This window comes from Arachis hypogaea, chromosome 13, assembly GCF_003086295.3.
Source record: "Arachis hypogaea cultivar Tifrunner chromosome 13, arahy.Tifrunner.gnm2.J5K5, whole genome shotgun sequence".
Classification (NCBI taxonomy): domain Eukaryota; kingdom Viridiplantae; phylum Streptophyta; class Magnoliopsida; order Fabales; family Fabaceae; genus Arachis; species Arachis hypogaea.
Window position 1 is genome coordinate 115,908,451 of NC_092048.1, and position 22,415 is coordinate 115,930,865.

At 32.0% G+C, this 22,415-nt stretch overlaps 2 protein-coding genes across 4 annotated transcripts; one reads left to right on the forward strand and one right to left on the reverse strand.

Annotated features, from left to right (window-relative positions):
* Positions 1-416: 416 nt before the first annotated feature.
* LOC112732834 (gamma carbonic anhydrase-like 2, mitochondrial) lies at positions 417-3,205 on the forward strand. The gene is made up of 2 exons (XM_025781644.3): positions 417-957; positions 2,511-3,205. The coding sequence occupies exons 1-2, from the start codon at positions 567-569 to the stop codon at positions 2,885-2,887; spliced, it is 768 nt and encodes a 255-aa protein (XP_025637429.1). The 5' UTR covers positions 417-566; the 3' UTR covers positions 2,888-3,205.
* Positions 3,206-4,307: 1,102 nt separating this feature from the next.
* On the reverse strand, positions 4,308-8,390 carry LOC112732833 (squamosa promoter-binding-like protein 13A). Of its 3 annotated transcripts, none has more exons than XM_025781642.3 (4): positions 7,929-8,390; positions 6,649-7,177; positions 5,872-6,005; positions 4,308-5,170 (listed from the first exon to the last, which is right to left on the reverse strand). In XM_025781642.3, the coding sequence occupies exons 2-4, from the start codon at positions 7,128-7,130 to the stop codon at positions 4,560-4,562; spliced, it is 1,227 nt and encodes a 408-aa protein (XP_025637427.1). In that variant the 5' UTR covers positions 7,131-7,177; positions 7,929-8,390; the 3' UTR covers positions 4,308-4,559. The 3 variants fall into 3 exon arrangements, with proteins under 3 accessions (XP_025637427.1, XP_072068438.1, XP_029147514.2); XM_072212337.1 differs by having other exon boundaries at positions 7,660-8,058; XM_029291681.2 differs by lacking the exon at positions 7,929-8,390 and having other exon boundaries at positions 6,649-7,534.
* Positions 8,391-22,415: the final 14,025 nt, after the last annotated feature.

Genomic DNA, 22,415 nt, shown 5'->3' on the forward strand with positions numbered 1-22,415 from the left:
GTATAGATATGAATTCTTGCTCTATAGAGTGTTGATTGAACTTTTAATCATTTTGAGTCTGACTCTTGTAATGGACCATGATATAAACAAAATTTTTTTATTTTATTTTAGAAAAAAAATTCCGTTTAAGGAAGTTGTAGAACATATTAGACATCGAAATATGATTATTTAGTAAATTTTTTTTATTAATAATTTAATATAGATAGATATAGATTAATATTTTAGTTATTTATTATGGAGTTTTATATAGCAAAATATTCCTATAAAACTTAGGATATTAGTATTTATCATTTTTTTTTCAAAATTAATATCACTATACAAATTATTGAAAAAAATAATAAAAAGAATGTAGTGTAAGAGTAAACAAGCAATTGGACCGGGCTAAAATTGTTAGCCCAACTTGTGAAACCAGTAAATCATATATTGGGCTTAAAATACCCGGGTTCTCTTGGATAGTCCAGAGACACATTCCCCCTTCCCTCACTCTCTGTTGTCGTCTCACACCCACCATCTCCGATTCCACACTCACTGTTTCACCATCACAGTTCTCTCTTTCACTGTGTCTCATGGCGAGTCTAGCACGCTTCTCTAGAAGAGCCCTAAGGAGTGCTCACACAATAGCAAACCGCCACGTGGAATCGCCACAGCTGCTGCACACAGCTGAGCGCGCTTTTGCGACGCAAGCTCCCAATTCGATAACTGCATCGCCGGATCGGGTGAATTGGGACTACAGAGGGCAAAGGAAGATAATCCCGCTGGGTCAGTGGCTCCCGAAGGTCGCTGTCGATGCCTACGTGGCACCCAATGTCGTCCTCGCCGGACAAGTCACTGTCTGGGACGCTGCTTCCGTCTGGCCCGGCGCCGTCCTCCGCGGCGATCTCAACAAGATCACTGTTGGATTCTGTTCCAACATTCAGGAGCGCTGCGTCCTTCACGCTGCTTGGTCTTCTCCCACAGGTTAGGTTATTTTCCCCCTTTATATTTTTCTGTTAGGTTATTACCGTTACAATAGCTTGTAATTTTCGTTGAGTTTGTTTGCTTTCTGATGAAATATAACATCAAACAGCGGGAGTTTTGTTTTGGCGTTGCAAATTGTTCATTTATTTGAGCAGGTGGTTTCTTTCTGAGCAGGTAGCCACATGCTAGTTTCTAGGGGTTTAGATTCATAAAATTCATGCTTTGGAAATGTTTTATCCTATTAATTGGATTTTTCGCCTTTTTATTTTATTTTTTTAATGTTATGCCTATGTATATGTATATGAAAATTCTACAACAATCAAGATTGTGTATTTTAGCATGTTCGCCACAGTTTATGCCAAAATTGAAATCATAATTCACCTAATATAATGTCTTGCAGCTGAATTGCGTCCTAAGATTTTTATACATTGTTTTATTCGCATTATATCCTTATCCTTCATACTTGTCTGTGCTTCATATTTTTATATCGGATCTTGCGTGATGTAAGCCTTTAACTTGTAAATATGCTTGATGTTATGTCCTCTGCAACACTTGTAATGCCATATTGCAATGGTGAAAGATAAACTAGCTTAAATGAGTTCATTTGATAATCTGTTTTCAAATCTCTTAGTGTTGGCACATAATCATCATATATTATTAGCTAGCCTTTGATTTATTCTTTTTGTTTCACGATTTAATGGATTCTTAACTTCTAATAGTAAATTGATGAATGGTTCAGTTTTCTGGTCATTTTCAACCGTTTCCAATTGCTTTCTTCCCTTTCTCAACTATTGTGTCACTGTGTCATTTAACTCGAGAAGCTGGAGTACAATTGGATGGTTACCTGTGCCTCGATAGATATGAGCTTCTAGTATAAAGCCATTAATTTGCTTTTAGCAGGGACGGAAGCATGTAATAATTTTTGGCATCATCGAAATACTTTAATCCCTATATTTATGTTCTTTAATTGTTGAATTCTTTGCTGTTGGTGCTGTTTATGGTGGAAGTACAATTCAGTTTTTCTTAATTGTTTAGAGATTTACAAGTTCATTATGTTAATTCTGTTGCTTATACTTATAACTCTTAATACATCATAGATTTCCAAGCTCCTGCTTTCCTTTATTAAGAATCACCTTTGAAGGCTTGATAAAGAAATGTGGATAAGCCATATATATAAACCAAAAATTGTCGTTTCCTATCATATTTGGACTTTTCAGATAGAGAAATGTGGATAAGGGGGGTAATTAATCCAGTTACTTCACTTTTGAAGGCTCGATTCTTTTACAGTGTTGCATTAAATGAGTTGATACACTAATGTCTATGGAAGCTATGATAAAGAGAGTGAATTTGATGGGGGTAATCCAAGTAATGGTGGAGGGAGGCCAAGAAAAACTGTAGCATGGTTTGATATGACATCAGTGAATCATTTGATCCTTGTCTAATCATCCCCATCTGGTGGAATAAAACTTTGTTGTTGTTGTTGCTGCTGGTGGTGGTTATATATTTGTGTATGTATTGCTTATTTATTGCATATGCTTTCTTCTGTAAATTAGGCCTTCCAGCTGAGACTTCTATAGAGAGGTATGTGACGGTTGGGGCATACTCCCTGTTGAGGTCCTGCACTATTGAGCCAGAGTGCATCATTGGGCAGCGCTCCATCCTCATGGAAGGTTCACTAGTGGAAACACAGTCAATCCTTGAAGCTGGGTCAGTTCTTCCGCCAGGGAGGCGAATTCCATCAGGTGAACTTTGGGCAGGAAATCCTGCCAGGTTTGTTAGGTCTTTGACCCATGAAGAAATAGTAGAAATCCCCAAGCTCGCTATTGCGATAAACGATCTGAGCAGAGATCATTACTCAGAGTTCCTTCCCTATTCTACAGTATATTTGGAAGTTGAAAAGTTCAAGAAATCATTAGGTATTTCTGTTTGATATCCCAGGTTGCCATTCCTCAATGTTGATGTTAGCTGGAATTTTGCTTGTAAGGAAATAATAATGTGAACAGTGAGAGAAAACTTCTGTGTTTTTGTTGTATTCCTTGCTGCAAGTTACGAGAGTTAAGACATGATGTCCCATATAATTGACTCGAGTAATCTGTCAAGAGACGAGATGCATCTTGCGAGATATGGGCACTCTTTTTCTACTTCCCCATTTGATGGGGGTATGTCTCTTTTTGGTTGTTTGAAGCAAGTGTATTAAAAATGGACTTAATTTGATTAATAAGTTATATTAATTTGTACCAAAAGAAAACTGGATTCTGTGTTTTAAATTTGTATTACCTCGATGATCATTGGTAAATAATAGTTTTTTTTTTTTTCCAGTCATGGTTACATTTCATGTTTGATTTATATCCCATGATTTTAAAAGTAATAAATGGACCAGAGTAGACCCAATAGTTGTTTTTTTTTTCCAGTCATGGTTACATTTCATGTTTGATTTATATCCCATGATTTTAAAAGTAATAAATGGACCAGAGTAGACCCAATAGCATCAATCGTACTTGTATCTGATATGCTTTGCGTAGTTCTCCGGAGTCCGGAAATGTTTAGGTTGGGGCCTTTCGGTGTTTGTATCTTCTGAGACTGAATGGAAGAACGGTAATGCCATCAGCTTATGATTGTTTTGTTTGGCATTTCAATGCTGCGATTCAAGAAAGAGCGGAAGAATAGTTATGCGATTAGTTCGATTGGTATTTGACAGTTTGGCGATGCAATTTTTTTGAGGAACAGCAGCGTGAGCAAACCACTGCAGAGAAGAAGGATCCTCTATAACATTCTCCGGTTAGCATTGTTTTTCATTCAAATTAGTACCTCCTTAAGATTTAAACTTAGTTATCGTTAAGGGTTAAAATGAATCGAGTTGATTTGACGCAGTGAAGGATCTTACTAGTCTTCTTGATTTTGACTGCTCAGTTTTGCAGTATCAATGCTGCTGCCATGTTTGGCTTAACTTGCTGCTGATCAGTCCCATAGCCATAGGTAACTTTTGTTGGTGGTTTGGTATGGTCTCTCTTTTATGTTTCTAACATCATTGGGCCTCCTCTCCAGGTTCACCATTGAAGCACCAAGCACGTCAGCACAATCAATAGCAGAGAGAACGCCGGCAGCAACGTCAAAACGGCAGGCTGCACCATTTGTTGGTACTTGATACTTGACTTAGCGAAGCAGTAAAGCATGTGCATGGGACTCGATAGGGAACTTAATGAACTTATAGCGAATAACAATGCATGTTGCATCGTACTTGATAGGCACACAAGAATTCATCTTTTTTGTTAAAAAAATTGTTTATCAGACATAGTTTGGAGGGGAACAGATGAGTTAGGTCTATCCATTTGATGAATCATGCACTGATATAAAGCCAATTAAATTCACAATATAATTAAACACATAAGATTATAAAATACATTGAATAGGTGCTGTAAATTGTGGACCATGCGCAGCGTGGCAACCTCGTCGCTTTTAACCAAAAAAGAAAAAAAAAAATCATGCCAATGTTTTTCCTTGTGGGATAGACATCAACTTCTTTAAAGATTAAAGATACAATGATAACTCAAAAATTCATTCGAAGTTAATGAAAACAAGCAAAAGGGTGTGTGTCAGAGTCTTTATTCCCACTGAAAGGGGAATAGTTGAGGGGGATCACTCCCATGGGATCCATGAGAATCCATATTATACATTGAGGAACAATGTTCAGTCTCACTGTGGCCCATAACCGGGTCCACCGACTCCATGCTGCTGCTATCGTGGAGGCTGAGGCCTAAGGATTGTTGCATCAGGGAAGAGTGATGAGTATGATGAGTGTGAGGCTGCGGCACCAATTGGTTCAATCCATTCCCAGGATTGTGTGTTGTCTGTGGTGATGACAGAAGAGAGAGAGCACAGGAAGAGTCATGAACCGAGCTTGTTAGGGTGTTATCACAGAACATGTTCCTCAGGCACATGGAAGAAGCAGCACCAGCATGATGGTGGTGATGGTTATCAACTTGTAAGAATGCAAGTTGTTGCTTCCCTTCTTTGTTGTTATTGTAGGGTGTTGGTGAGGATCCAAGGAACAGGTCTTGTTTATCAACCATGTGCATCTGTTGCTGTTGCTGGCTGCTGTGGCTGTGGAGCCTGACATCTCCGCAGGATGTAACAAGTCCTGCACTCCACCCAGCATTCACCACGCCAGATGAGGGGAACACATGCGAACCTGAGAAGGGTAGCAACTGGCTGCCTGAACAAAAATTAATGACACAAAAGTACTAGTCAACTAAAATTTTCAAATAATAGGGATAGTATCACTCTTTGGGATTCATTACTTTATCATGATAGGATGAAGTGTAGCTCCTGCTTCAAATGGGAGCTCTGTCAGCTCACACTCCACCATACGATGATAATCCTAAGTCAATGCACTAGAAAAATGAAACATACATATATTTTTCATTTTCTAAAAAACAGTGACTTTATTTACTTTGTTGTTATCTTGCAGCCTGCAAGTCATGAACATTTATGTCCAAACAAAGCAAAGTAGATATCTGAGCAAAAGATAACTAATTCACAAATCATAGTCTCTCAAAATGTGAAAAGTCTATCTTGCCCTCTCAAAAAAGCAAGAACCTTTATTTTTATTTTAATTTTTACTAGTGTGTACTGACATGTTATTTTAGTGGCCACTAGATTGTGATATGAGAGAGGACATCAATGGACCAAATCAGGGATGTTGGCAGCGCACTGAGGTTAGCTAAGTGCATTGTGCAATTGTGTCAATTCCTTACTCTTTTTTAAGAGTTGTGTACCTGTTTGGGGGGGGGGGGGGGGGTGGGGGATCCTCAGAATGTGTCTGCCCCAAATCAAGACACATGTGGGTCCACTCAGATAATGCAAATGCAGCTAAGCTAAGCTAGAAACTGTAACTTGGGAAGAAGCTAAGCTAACCTTGGAAACTGGACAAAAAACTACCACCTCTTGTGATTGGTTCTGGTTGTGGCTTTCTCCTCCTTCGGTTGTGTCCATCTAAGCGTTTTCTGCAGCTTCTCTTTCCTTCATCAAACTCCTCCAGTGAATGAAACCTTTCAGGAAGGAAAAAAGGACAAGTCAATTTGAATTACTTCAGGAACTTTAGCACATGTCTTGTGTCAATAACTCAATAATGGCATGGAATATTGCAGCAAGTAAAAATCAAATGCACATGAAGCTAACAAGTAAAAAATGGAAGTAAAAAACCAACCGGAAATAATACAAGCAATGTGCACTGTACAGAGCTTATTAACAGAACAATGTACAGGCAAGTCATTTTCTCAGATTCCATTAAAGGTTTTGTAACTTTGTATAGTGTACCACTGATAGATATATATATATATATATATATATATATATATATAACTTCAGTTTGTTTCCCCCATTTGCAGAATCTACTGGTAACTGGTAAGAGGGCTTGCGAATGTTACATTGTAACTAAGCAGGAGATCATGCTGATTAATGTGCTAAAATTAAGATGCTAAGAGCGGCAGAAAGCAAAACAAAGTAACTGGCTCGCGTATTTGTGAAGCCAACATGAAAAATTAGATACGGAAGAAGCACCTGAGATTAGAATTTTGTAGTCAAATAAACAACTTAAAAAAAAAAGAACTAATTAAGAGAACAACAAATATAAGGCATAGGCAAACAAACAATAAACAAATAAATTTCATAGCAGTATAGCATAAGAGGTACCTGCTACACTGTTGGCAGAACCTTTGTTTGTGGCCAGCAATTGTGACCTGAGGAGTCTTGGAATGGAGTTCACAGACCTTATGGCGCCTGTGATAGTCTCTGCAAGTGCTGAGATCTGAATTGCACCCATCAACGAGGCATGACACTGTCTGTGTCCCATTGTTAATGGCTCTAGCTCTCTTTGATGACCCTGAGGAAGGTGATTGCATTACCATTTTGGAGTTGGACACCCCAACACCAACACCAACACCAACACCAGCAGCAACAGCATCTTTGTTGGACTTATTTGAATTAGTCACCAACACTGGTTCGGTTGCAGAATTCCCAACCTGGCCAAGTTTCAAGTCAACAGAGAATTCCCCTCCTTTTGTTCTGTAAACACCAAATCTGGTTGAGCCATCCACTGTTTCTATGTTTGGTAAGGTTGCCTCATCCACTTCTGTCAAATCCCAAGACGGTGGTGCTTTCAAATTCCAATCCATAACTAAATGAATGCTTCCACTTCCTCTATTGTTTGCTTCACTCTTCTCTGCTCTCAAATTGCATGGAAAAAAGAGAAGAGAGTTAACCAAAGTAAAATGAAAGGACTTCAAGAAATTGTGTGTCTTCATTTGGTTTCAGGGCAAATATATGAAAAATTCCAATTCGACAAATATATCACAGTAATATAACCGATAGAAGAGGAAACAGCCAATTAGCCATAGGCACTTCACTTATTAAACAAACACATTATTGGACCAATCTTTGTCTGTATTTGAGTAGAGAAAATTATTAAAAAGTAGGGAAGAAACATGCATCAGGGGAATAAATATCACAAGCAGATTAAACACCTAGTGGCCATGTTGTACAAGTTCCAAGGAAACTGGAAGTTACAAGTTACAATTTAGAAAAGATTACAACAGCATACATACATATAAAATAGTAAATAGTATAGTATCCTAATGAAGCAACTCAATGCCGAGAAATTCAAAATAAAAAAGTAAGTGGTAATTGGAAGAAGGAAGAGAATACTTTGCAGCAAGCAGCTAGAATGTTGCTTTCTACTTCTTCCCTTCACCAAGACCACTGCCAGCCATAGATTAGATTCCAGGAATACTCAATGGAGTAAGTGAGTGACTGAGTGAGTGAGTGGATAGTGAAATTAATGAACTAGATTTTTTTATTAAAAAAATTGAAACTTTCTTCATTTTAAGGAAGAAGTGAATGAATAAAATAATATAAAAGAGACAGAAGGAGAAAGGATTTAATGATGTGTTAAGAAGGAATCCCCACAGACCTACCTTGTTAGCCACTTAAGAAGATGAAGTTGCGGATTTATGCAGACAGGAATTCGGATAATGTATTGAAAGTTGAAGTAGAAACTCACAGAGAGAGAGAGAGAGAGAGAGAGAACACAATGGAAACTCAAAAAGGTGGGTGTGGGATGGGATGATATGCCGTGTTTAAGTGAGTTGAACACAATATTTTAATTAATATAAATTTATTTTGTTATATACATATTATATATTGTTTTTCCAAAAATAGGGGTTCTTGCGGGAATGCATTGCTTGAGAAAGGAAATAAAGATGATATATAATAAGGACAGGCTGTTGGTTGCTTTCAACTTTTACGAGTCAGGAAAAAGAAGTACAAAGAATGGATGCTCAAGACAAGGCATGTGGCATTGTGTTTCACATTTCATGGCATGCCTTTCCCCCTTCGGTTTTCCTTCTATCTTTCTTTCCCTTTCGTTTTTTTTTTTTTTTCGTGGCATTCAATTTCGAACTTGCAAGTGTAAAGTGTTGCCCACACCCTCTTGGACCCAGTCTTGGGGAACAATCCAAAATAATTCATTACCACTTCAAATCACATCAAATTTGAACACAATAACTCAAGGTCCTAGGCTCCTACCATAGTTCAAGGTAAAAATAAATAAATAAACTACTCTACTTATTATTTGAGTTTTTCTAATAAGTTTCTTTCTTAAACAAAATGTTTTTTATTTTTCCAATAATTTTAACAGTGTAAGATTTATATTTTTGTCTGTTTGTGCTTTTTAGTATGTTTGTATAGTTTGGTTTAGTAAGACTATAATCAAAGTAATAAATTGTATCTTTTAAAAGAATAAATAATTTTAAGATTTTGTTAACTTGTATCTTAGAAATATAGATTAAATATATCATAAAAAAATATTTTATAAAGTTATTGTAAAAATTAATTTTTTTTTTTATGTTTTCGACACACTGAATACATTAAAAATATTTAAAAAAAAATTATTATTATTTTTTAAAAATATATCCTTAAAATACAAGTAAATTAAATTCATAATTTTAACATTAAAAATTTATCCGAAGAAAGTCAGAGTAGAAAAGTCTTTGATGACGGTGATATTATCTCCTCCCCATGTTACTGTTCGGGAATGGTGTTGTTCTACTTCTCAGAAGTTGTCACCTATGGCCTATATATGGGTCTTTAATTAGTAAGGCATTGGATACATACTAGTTATAGTAAAAGCAGGAAGGGTTTAATTTAAGCCTTAGCTTAGGGTAATGTGAATACTTTATAGTAATTTGTTGAGAGAAGGCTAATGATAATGATGAGTGCATGTTGGTGGGCCTGAGAGTAGATGGCCACTATTAATTTAGAGGGCTCCAGGCTTAGGTGCCCTTGCTGATTTAAGCCACAGCAACCCATGACTCACCGTGACACCTTCCCATGCCCACCACACCCTCCATCCCCTCCCCCTCTCTTATCTACACGTGACCATTCTTTTTTTTTTACAGATTTATGATGCCACATAGTACACCATCACTTTTAATTATTAATTAACATAATAAGTTGCCCTACCATTATGTTTTTAATCCTTTTTAACCAAACTTGCACATCCATCTATCGCATGTCAGTCGTTAATTATGATGATGTCACGAGGGTTCTTAGAGTACGAACGCAATAATCAAATCCTCACACTCTAATTTAACTAGTAAAACATTACAAGCTAAGGGACGGTAGTTTTTTAAGAGAAATGTTGGTTACGTTTGACATTATATATAAATATTCTAATCCACATATGCCACATATCATTAAAATAATAAGTGGTAAATATTTATGTTGATTCCATAGGTTGGTTGGCCTGTAAAGTGAGTGTGTATGAATGACAATAATGAGCATTTTCAGTCCTGCTGCATATATATTCAATACTTTAATTATTCAGCTATGACAATCCTAGATATTTTATTGGGAACAAAATGTCAAAATCTCATGTTTGACCGCCATATCTTTCAGTTGTCAAAAAATATTATATATAATAAAGAATAAACTATCATATTCATAAATTTATCTATAGATAAACAAAATTAGTTTTGTATACGTAAAAAATTGTATAAATTGTAATTTGTATAAAAAAATTCAAAATACTAGCAAACTTATTCATAAATACAATTAACGCCAGGATATAATAATAATAGAATAAATATAAGGAGTCAATGGCTTAAGCGTATAATGTATATAATGGAGGTTTAGAAAGTATTAGAGATATGATTATTAGTATTACATTGTCCTGTCAGGTTACGCTTTTGAAATGAGTAATTTCATGATATGGTATTAGAGTTCTAGATTTGAAAGGTCAAGAGTTCGATCTTTGGTGAATCCTAAAATCAGTTTAAGCTTATGGTTATTCTGGATAGTATGAATAGTATGAGTGATATGTTCATTTTATTCATGGACCAAAAATTTAACTCATTATACACATTGTACGCTTAGTCCATTGGCTCTTTAGTAGTACTCAACAATAATATGGGAGGTAGGAGATAGAAAGGAATAATGAATTAAAGTGTATGTGGGTAGGAGAGTTTTGTGTTATGGGAGGGAGGCAATTAATACCGATTAAGTTTGCATGGGGCCTTGCGATGTCATACATGTGTAGAATTGGTTAGCATCGTTTTAATTTGCATATAATTGGTATTACATTAGATTTGCACCACACTTATTCACGGTTCAGAGAAAATCTGATTTTGGTGGTTGTATTTAATGCCCTATTCACTTGCGACAAGATGATCAGTCTCAACCGATAATTCAACTCTGAACAAATAGTATAATGAAGTTGAATGTGTTGCTAGCTAGGAAACTGCAAGAATAATTCACAACTGATTGTAAATGTGGACGGTGTTAATATGCACGTAACGACGCTATCTCTTCATTCAAATAATTGCTTATCTGGCATAATATACGTTTCCAAACAAATCAATGTTAGAAAGCTAGTTATAAAAGCTACCTTAAATAAAATGAAGAATTGTTATGCCAATTCCTAAATTTGTAAGCCAAAGTTATCTTAAATAGCTTAAACCCTAAACTCTGTCAAAGTTAGGCTTGGGCAACTTAAAACATATTCACAAAGATGTTTAATTAATATAAAAAAACGATGAATTCTATGGTATTTATTATTTAATGTCTAAATTTTGTTTAATTTATTTTTATATTTTTAAATTAAATATATTAATTTTTTATTTTTTTAAATAAGTTAGATACTATGCCAAAGAGTTATAATTCAAATGGCATAATTTATTCATATTTACCTAGAAATTACGAGTTTTAGTCTCACTCATAACTTAAAAAAAAAAAAAGAAAGGTTAGATATTATCTTTAAGCACCATAACAATTACCTTTTAAATGAAGTTGGGTGAAAATAAAAATAAAAAATAATCTTTTAAAAGAGCATGTATTGCACGTAATATTTTAATTTTTTTTTATTTTTCCATTATAGAAATATATTTTTTTCTTTTTATTGAAAAATATTTTTCACTTTGGCTTATAGAGATCTAGCCATTTGAAGGGGGGATAGAGGATGGAGGGGAGGGGGGAATCTAATTAGCTGGATCATAGAGTTAAGAAAAGTCTAAAAATAGTCTGGATGACCCGAAAGAATTATATGTCTATACTCTATACTGATTATTTGAGGCTCTCTTGATCACCATTTCTATCTCAATAATCCATACAGTTTAAGAAATAAATTAATATAATACATAAAATAAATGAAAAAAAATATTGATATCTCTTGAAATTAAATGAAATTATAAAAATATTATTTTCTTAACTTTTATAATAGTCACACCAATTTCTTCGTTAAGTTTGTGCAGGCATGATTAAAAAGAAATAAATAAATAAATAATGACATAATCTCTAAAAGTATAATTTATCCTAAAATATGACGCAAATAAAACGATTAGGTCCGAAGCGTGATAGCTACGGAGGTGGAGAGCGATTGAGGGGAAAGATTAGAAAGTGATGAGATTTTTTTTTTTTTAACTCTCAATTTTAAGTATCACAACACACATCTACGCACCCGCACTTTAAGATTTTATCAAATCTCATCCGAATCTCAGCTGAGGTTCAAACTTGGTGTAGTTTGATTAAGAAGCAATATGATTATCACTTGGTCTAGGCTTCCGCTGCTGAAGAGGGGGTTGGATGCATGTAGCCATGTAGGTAGTTTTATGGTATTATCTTATGAAGCCCGTATTACTTGGACTCTCTCTCTCTCCAATTCAAAAGTTTAAACTTTGGGTTAATGCTTAAAATAGGGACTGAAAGAAAAATTACAAATAAATCAAATAGATTCTTAAAAGATCAATTAACTTATGTATGCTTTTTTATAGACTATTTTAATTTAAATATTGTTTATCTTTTGAACTCGATGGAATTTCATATTTTAAAGAATAATAAAATAAAATACTATAATAATCTGTAAATAAAATTTTTAGAAACGTCGGTTCCCAAATTTAAGAGTATTTAAAATTTCAGATTATCCGATCCAAAACAAATATAAATTACATGAAAGATTACTGCATTGTATTGTATCTAAATTTCCAGCAGGCATATAAATTTGGGGAAAAAACACATAGTTAGACCAAACCATTTTTAATATTTTATGAATGTTCTAAAACAAAAATTGATACATCAAAGTCCTATGCACATATTTAATTTGAATTGATCTAATTTAAATTAGTCTAATTTAAATTAATTTTTTAGTAATAAATTAAAATGATCTAATTTGATTTACATGGAATATATATAGTGAATACTAATAAATCGAATTGACCTAATTTAATTTATTATTGAACAGTCTATATAGTAAATCGAATCAGTTTAATTCGATTTAATACTGGTACAGATTATTAATATTTATTATTTTTAAATTAACTGTTATTAACTTTAGAACATAAACGTTAATAAAAAAATATCTTTTATTTGGATTCAAATAAAATATCAAAAAAATTAAAACAAATAAGAATAAATATCCAATTTTTGTGTTTTTTAGTTCAAATTCTAGAAAATCTATATTTTTATAAATTTATGAATTTAAAATGGAACAATAAATGATTTCTAAAAATTTTTTAAAAATCATTATTTGAATCATTAGCATGTAAAAAATTATTACCGGAATTTTTGATGTTGAAAAAATTAATATAAAGTATAGCCCTCCAAAATGACATAGGACTTAAAACTTGAATTTTTTTCAAAGTAAAAAATAACAGATAATTATACATTATAAAATGACTAAATATTATATTTATATAATATATAATTTGAGAAATAATATATTTAAAGTTTTAATTATTGAAATATATTATTTCTCAAATAAATATAATTGGTTATTTTAATATATTTCAATAATTAAAATTGTAAAAGGGGATGAGATGAAGATACAATTAATGAGTTATTGGCGTTCAAATCCAAATCGATTTAAATTAAATTGTTCATCTAATATAATTTAATTTAAAATTAATTAGAATCACACTAATTTAAATTTGATTGGATTATATTTTTAACAAACTCCATAGATTGAAATCCAATCTAATCTAAATAACATAATGTGATATAATATTATTTTTTAGTATTGTATTTAATATTTATTTATAATATATTTAATTTATTTTTAATAAATATTTTATAAATTAAAATTATTTATTTATTTTAATTAATTTATAATTTTATTTTTATTATTATATTATTGTTAATTATTTAAAATTTAATGTTAAAATTGATTATGTATATTTAATTTTTTTATTTATAAAATTATAAATCTAATTCAATCTAAACTGTTTAAAATTAGATCAAATTATCTAAAAAAAATTATTCAATTCAAATTGTACTACAAACACTCATAAATATATTATTTATCGAAAATATTTAATAATAAAAAATTAATTAAAAATAATTAAAATTTATTTTATTTAATATTTATTAATTATTTTTAGAATTAATAAATATTAAATAAAACAAATTTATATTTTTTTATTTTTTAGTATTACCCAATATAAAAGAGGTGAGTTGATGGTAATGGACAAATGGTTGGATGGTGAGAGTTGCTACAAGGAAGAGTATTATTATTATTTAAAAAAATGAAATAATAAAGGCGTAAATAAATAAAAGTAGAGAGGAATAGGGCGAAAGAGAGACAGTGCCTTTAAAACCCTGCAACCACCAAAAAGTCAGTGTGGCAGCTATGCCTGTCATTGCCATTGCCATTGCCATTGCCAGTAGGGACCAAGCTCGTAAGTATTTGTCAGTCTCTCTCTCTCTCTGCACTGTGCATCTCAATTATTTGCCATGTATATCCCCCCTTAACCGCAATGGACAAAATCCCCTCATCTTATGTGGTTTTTGTACAATCCCGAATCATATTGGTACCTGGTCTCCATGATAATAATTCATCACACAACGCAAAACAAACAATCTTCTTATATGTACACTTCTGTATATATCCTTGTTTGTGTATTTCTTTTAGTATTTAAATTAAATGATAGAAAAGAGAAAATGTAAAATATTCATTTATTATTATCGAAAAAATATATTTGAAGTACAACAAAAAAATTATGCACGGTATTGTTTCTCAAATTTAAATAGTATATGCGAAATTATGAATTCAAATTATGTTATCATTATGCATTTTTTTTTCTTTTTTTTTTCTAATAAAATCTTATTAGCACTGTCGCGTACTTGAAATGAGTTTCGTGTTGTTAACTGAGACCTATAGAACAATCCCTTAAAAAAATATTCACTATTATCCATATATTTTTTACATTAGACGCCTTATTTGTTTTTAATTTTTTACCGTATTTTTTAAGTTTTCGAATTTAGAGATGACAATAAGTAGAGTATGAAATGTATGATAAATTTGGACTCTACTCTAATCCTATCCGTAGGTTAAAAATCTTTTTTAAACTCAGCCCTATTCTATTCGCTGGTTGAGAATCTCTCAATCGACTCTAATCCTATCTGTATCTCTATCATTCTCAAACCTATTCTACCCACACAAAAAAAAATCAATTTTTTTAAACAAATATAAAGTTCAATCATTCTATATTTCATACATATTAATAAAATAAAAAATAAAAAATTAAATTAAAATTAAAATTAAAAATAATAAAATCTTAAAAAAATTTAACATAAAATTACAATAGCATAATCATCAAGTTCTTAATAAAACTAAAATAACACAAGTAAAAATAAATATCTTATCACTCTTCTTCTAACTCTAAATTCTTACAATATTACTCTTTAAATAACAAATGTACTAAATTAGTAATTTAAATTATTAACTTTAGTGGTTATTCTAAAGTTTTATAAGAAGGAAGTTAGATTTAATTCACACTTCCTTTACTACACATATAATTTTTAAATATATATTATATAATATATTAAGCGTGTAGATAGGATAAAATATGGTATATCCTGAATTTGTATCTGATTCTAGTCGCAAGCAAACTCGCACTGTAATCTATTCTATTCGCATTGAGTCAGATAGGCAATCCTATCCGATCGGATTGGATTGGGTTAGATATTCGTAAGTAGAGTATATGTTGTCAATCATATTTAAACTTTTGATACTTATTTAAATAGATTAATAAGTTAATTACTACACTAATCCAATTTGATTTTAGTGACTATATTCAGATAAGTTGATTTTGTCTGGACCTTCAAATTTTCAAACAATAATACCTTATATGCTAGTGGGTTTCATAGCTCCATCTAGACCAAAATTTTTGTTTGGCCCAAACTTCTTAGTAAAATCTAAGCATAAATGTATAACATTTGTATAGGCTTGTATAATTTAATTTTAGTATATATTTATTAATCAACTTAGGTTGATTGTTCGTCCTTTAAATTAGTGGTAAGAGTTCAAATTTTATATTATGCTATAATAACTCATTCATTAATGATAAATTTTTAAATAAAATTTTGATTCACAAAATCTATCGAGTTAGATAATACTATGAGAATAAAAAATATTATTTTAATTAATTTCTTTTATTTCCAATGCTCTTGATGTAAGCACTTTGGGACCTGTTTTTTCTATTATACTAATTCAATAATTCATACCAAGTAATTAAAATCTTAGTAAGTTGATTCAATAGCAAGATTATAAAAAAAAATGAGGGGAAATTATTTTGAAGGTAGCCTTTTATTTTAGGATTTAGTTAACATGTATTTTTTTAAGATATATGTTAAAGTTATTAATTAAATTTTTTTTTTTATAACAAAATCGTAAAATTTAGGTTTTGATATAAATATTATGCATCTATTAAAATAAAATATTTAAAGTTTTCTATTAGTAATAATCTTAACTGTTAGCTAAATTCTTTATTTTATTGGCCCCATTCATTTTCCACAATGCATTAAATTAAAGTAATCATCTTACTTATTAATGATCAATGATTAGAAAATTTGAATATACGACATGCCTAAATTTTGAAAGTATGGTGTATTTAATTAGTGAGGCTGGTCTTACCTTGCAGTGAGGCACTTGAGATTCCAGGAAATCAAAACAGGGAATAAATTTCTAAATAAGAAAAAAAGTATTCAAAATATTTGAATACATAAATGTACTTAATTTCTTTTAATCTTTCCACTTGTTGAAAACAGAGGAAAAATGACAAGGAAGATATTCTAAGAAGATACCAGTACTACATTATAATTGTTGTTGAAATTGAATCATAATGGTTTTCAAAGCAGCGGCAAATGACCCCACATACCAGAAAAAAAGCAAATGCAAATTTATTGAATGATAGCTTATGCGCCAGATGAGGGGAAGAGAAGTACAAATTGTTTTAACCATAACACTTAAAATAAAGAAGCCACAGATACCGTTGGATTTCATGACATGGTGATGTAAGAGTGGACCATGGTAGGAGCCCCCAACAAGAAGGTATATTCGCATGGATTAATACAAACACAGGTAAGTCCCTCTTAACTTGTTCTATCGTGTTGCCTTGTTGTTTTCAGTGATTATATTATTATTATTTTGTCTACCACCACTCCCACTGCCTTGCCCCAACATAAATCAACATCCCTAGTTCCTATAATTACATTTCAAATCGGCTTCCACTATGTATCGCAATTCGCATCTCTATATATATACGCCAAAATGTTTGCTACTTGCTATGCTTAAATTTAATTAATTAATGATCCTTTATTAGCTTTGGCAGGACCAAAATCGATATTGCTGTTTGCTCGTGAGGATGAAAGAAAGGACAAGGCATGTTTATCCATCTTTTCTATGTTTCCTAGGCAAATTACCTTCAGCCGATAATTTTGTCCCGGAAATTCAACAAACCATTGGAATATTGCGAAATAAGAGAGACTACACTAGCTCTACTACACCTACTATTCACCGTTGCCAAACAGAAGAAATTTCAAATTATCCATTTTTCTAAACAAACTAGTAGTAATAAGGTGATTTCTAGTCAACCCTTTTATAAATAGAGTTAAAATTTAGGATAATTCACACTAATAAATTAAATAAAATTTAAAATTACGTAAATGTTCTAAATCAATTTTCATTACCCATCCTAAAACATCTTTATATGAATCGAATTAATTGGATTCGATTTAGTTATATTAGTAGTAAATCAATTAGATTTGATTTACTATTTATACAACTAATTGACATATAAAAATCAATAAGCAAACATTCTTCTCATTTGAATTCAAATAAAATATAAAAAAAATCAAAACAAATAAGAATAGAAATCCAACTTTTATGTTTTAGTTTAAATTCCAAAAATTTATCTTTTTATAAACTTGTGAATTTAAAATGGAACAATAAACAATTTCTAAAAATTTATTAAAAATCATTCATTGATTCATTAGCATCTAAAAAATTATTACCGAAATTTTTGATGTTGAAAAAATTAATATAAAGTATAGTCATCTAAGGTGGCATAGAAATTAAAATTTGAATTTTTCTAAAATCAGAAATAACGTATAGTTATACAATATAAAATGACTAACTATATTTATATAATATGTAATTTTAGAAATAATTAAAATACTATATCAATTAAATTATCATTTAATTTGTGAAATTAAGTATCATTTAATTATCAAAGCATAACGTCATCATCAAAGCATAAATTTGTACCTAATTTCACAAATTAAATGATAATTTATTTAATATAGTATTTTAATTATTTTTTAAATTATATATTGTATAAATATAGTTGGTCATTTTATATTGTATAATTATCCGTTACTTCTGACCTTGGAAAATTTTAAGTTTTAACTCCTATACCATCTTAGAAAGCTATATTTTATATTAATTTTTCAACATCAAAAGCCTCGGTAATAATTTTTTTAGATACTAATTATAACACCCTCACTATCAGAATGTCACGCTTCCGGTTGTGCCACTCTGATAGCAGGAGGTATTACGACGACTTCATGTACTTAATAATAAAATATGAGCTTTTGACTCGAAACCGTGTCACTATTTTATTTGAAAAACTAAAAAAATATTTTTACAATAAAATAAACAAGCATGTACATAAATAAAACTTCTTACTCAGATAACTTATATATATTAGATACATACAAATCATACAACTCTTATCCCTCTTACAAAAATTATAATATTAATGGCGAGGGAAAAATAATAATAACTAAACTAATACATCCATATCGCATAAGTTAAACTAAAAAAAACTCTTCATAAGCGTCTTCGTCCGTTTTCTGAAAAAAAAGTTTGTAGAGGAGTAAGAACATCGTTCTCGAAAGGATTCTCAGTAGAGAATTTTTAAGAATTGTCGTAAGAAGATATTGTAATTAAAACTATTTTCAAAACATAGTTTTAATCAAATCTAAAATTCGTATTTCTCTTACAAAAATTTCATGTGAAATAATATTTTAATCAAAACTTATCTCTAATCCAGTCAATCATGGCCTCCGGCCCAAACATAACTAAATCTTGGCCTTTGGCCCAAATCAAAATAATTTACCATCAAAACTCAATCTCAACATAATCAATCACAAACACAATCAAATTCAAGGAAAACAATATACAGAACAGTTACCGGTTAAACAGAATTCATCAAACAAGCAAACTAAAACACTTAAGCACACCCAAACAAAGCACACAAATACAACATGATGCATGTCTATCCCTAATGCAGGTAATGAGCTCATTTATCGGTTTCGACCCGCACCCAACGCAATCCGACTCACAAGTCAGATAAGGCATTCCAGCGGCATAACCTCTGAAGGTCCCAAACCTTTGCAGGCGCTGATTCTCCAGCTGAAGTATGCTGAACATGACCTCTGCAAGTACTTGCAAGCGCTGATTATCTAGCTGAAGCATGTGCCCCTTTCTCCTGGAAGCCATTCCATATACACCGGCATCTCCGCACAATCATTCACACATAAAGCCCTTGGCTTAACATTTTCACATAAGCACCTTAACCACTTACTTTTCGTCACCCTCTCGTGACCTTTTAATCATTTTATAAATCACACGTGTCGTGTTCTCCTTTCCCTTTCTTTCTTCTTCTTAATAAACCGAACTCAAATAATTTTTATTTAAAACCAACACCAACTTCAAGTCTTGAGACTTAGGAAAGACGACAATCAAACTCGTTCTTTAAAATTAATAAACTCCTTGAATCATAATTCCTTAAAATGTAGTTCTTTAATCAAATTCAAAACATAAAGTCTTCTTTAATGAGTAAAAATTCAATATACATAATCTTTTCTTAACAAATCACATTCAAAACATAAAGTTTTTCCTTAATAAATCAAACCCAAACATAAATCTTTTCTTAATAAATCAAAAACCAAACAATACAATTTCTCAAGTCCAACCTTTTTCTAAATAAACAAAGTCTTAAGTTTCATAATAAAATTTCAACAACATCTCCCCTAAAACTTGGACTTTGCCACCCTTTTCGAGTCCCAACCGAACCATTCTCAATCCCTTTTCAACCATTTCCAATAACTCAGACTAGTTCCAATATCAGAAATTATTTTCGATAAATCAATAAAACTCATTCCCAATATCTCAGATCGTTTCAAATACAGATTCATTCTCAATATCAAATTAACCTCAAACCAAGAAAATCATTTTACATAGTATTTAATCAAATCAACTTTCCAACTTAATAATCAGAAACAGTCAAAATTCAATCATCATCATAATAACCTTAAATCAAGTACAAAAGTCAACTAAACATTTCCAATCAATCAATAAACCATTCAAACTAGCATTTATATTCATTCCAGGCAACTCAATTCAATTCATAAAACTTGCAAAATCATAAAAATATATTTTCACTACTAATATCGACTTAAAACAATTCTTAGTAGTGAATTAAGTTTAGGAAATCGTCCCTACCTCGTTCGCGACTTAACTACGTGACAAATTCTGTTTCCTCTCAGCCTATACCCTCAGCAGTCACAACCACAACCTATTCCACCCTTGCAGTAACGGCGGCACCCCAAACGCGACATGCAACAACCAAGAATCAATCCTACATTACCAAAACTTCAGAATTTTTACCAAAAATATAACATAACGCATATACACTAGCTGTGAGGGTTTTGAAATAAAAAGGCTTACTGTAACAAAGGGAAAACATAGAAACATAGCGGCAGTGGATCTCGGCAGCAGCAGCAGCGTTTCCCGGCAACAGAGGCGCGGTGGCGCAGCTGGTTCCCCCTCCGGCAGCAGGTGTAACGGAATCAGCTTCTTCTCCCCCTTCGAAGCCCCCCAACGGCGATGCGATGGATCTGACAGTGACGGGATTCTTGGCGGCGGCAGGAGATTCTGATGGCGACGGCGTCTGGTTCACGAACGACAGCGACGACGGAGCACGAACGGTGACGGCGACGGCTTCTTCCTCCCGCTCGCGCCCTTCCTCTCCGCCTCAAACTCGATGATGGCGACGCGCGGAAGACAGCTCCCTCTCTCGCACGGTTTGTTCAACGGCGTCCCCTTCTCTCCTCTTCGTCAGTGGAAGCGGTGGCAGCTTCGCAGCCCATAGCAGCGTCAATGGTGGTGGTGAGACCCACGGCGCTGGCACTATCTTTCTCTGCTTCTCTCTTCTCCTACAGCTCTGATTCTCCCTCTCTGTGCCATTTATCTCTTTCTCCCTTTTCTTCTGCTATGTGTGAGTGTGTGGTGTTGATAAAAATTATATTGGGTATTAGGGGTTATATCACAATAGATAAGGATTATTCAGTAAAGGTATACCCAAGACACAGTGGAAACATAAAAGATAGATAAGGATTTTTCTACTAGACCTTTAAGATACCTGTTCTTAGCAATCTAGGTCACCAGAAAGAATTTTCTACTAGACCTTCAAAGAACTTGTCCTTGACAACCTAGATCAGAGGGTTGAAAATTGAATCACTCAATTTTCTCCATGCAACAAGCAAAGCAAATCACTCACCTCACTTAATCACACTAAAAAAAACGTGCATAAAGCACTAAAGAAATTTTATTCATAAAAAATTATGTAAATTGTCTCACCAAAGGTGTTTAAATAGGCACCTAACAAACTAACTAAAAGATAAGATAAGATAACTTAATTTAAGTCTCTTAAAGATAAGATAACTAATTTAAATCAGATTTGATCTTATTGGATTAGATCAAATTTGATTTAAATTTTAAAATCCTAAAGATATGATAACTAATTTAAATCAAATTTGATCTTATTAGATTAGATCGGATTTGATTTAAATTTAAAATCCCTAAAAATACTACTAAGCAAATCAAAAGTAAATAAAATCTTCTAACAAACTCTAACAGCAAAACGAATTAAAAATAAGTGACTGAAATTCAAAAATTAATAAAAATTATGTCTCCCATTGAATTTGAAAAGCTTTATTGGACTTCTTGTTGTCTTGCCTTAGCCCAATGAGCCTTATGAATTGTTGCACTTTCAGCACCACTGTTTTTGAGACGGACTCTTGGTTTTCTTGATGTCCAAGACTGGCATGACACAATTCTTCTAGAATTCAGATCCTTGAATATGACAAAATTATCATTCCATCCCTTAGCTCTAAGATGACGGAAATGCCCTCCTGACCACGTAATAGGTGTTGTGTGTGTTTGTGTGTCGTGTGTGTGCTTGGGGAGGGTGAGAGAGGTGAGGCGGTTAGGTTAGGGTTAGATTTAGGACAAAATTAGGATTTTGTGTATGAAATTGGGGATTTTGGGTAATTTTAGTAATTTTAATAAAATTAGGATAATAGAGTAATTAAAACTAATTTTAATCCAACACTAATATTTATGAAAATACTATATTAATTATCAATTTATAAATTTATTTTCAAATAAATACTCTAATTCAATAACTAGAGATAATTGAATTAATTTTTTTAAATCATAAAATAAAATTTAAAATCTAATTATTTAAATTAAAGCAGATAAAACTCTTATTATTTTTTTGATCACTAAAACTTTAAATCAATAATAAGAAAGTACTCAATATAAAAATTTCTAAAAATATACTCTCGAA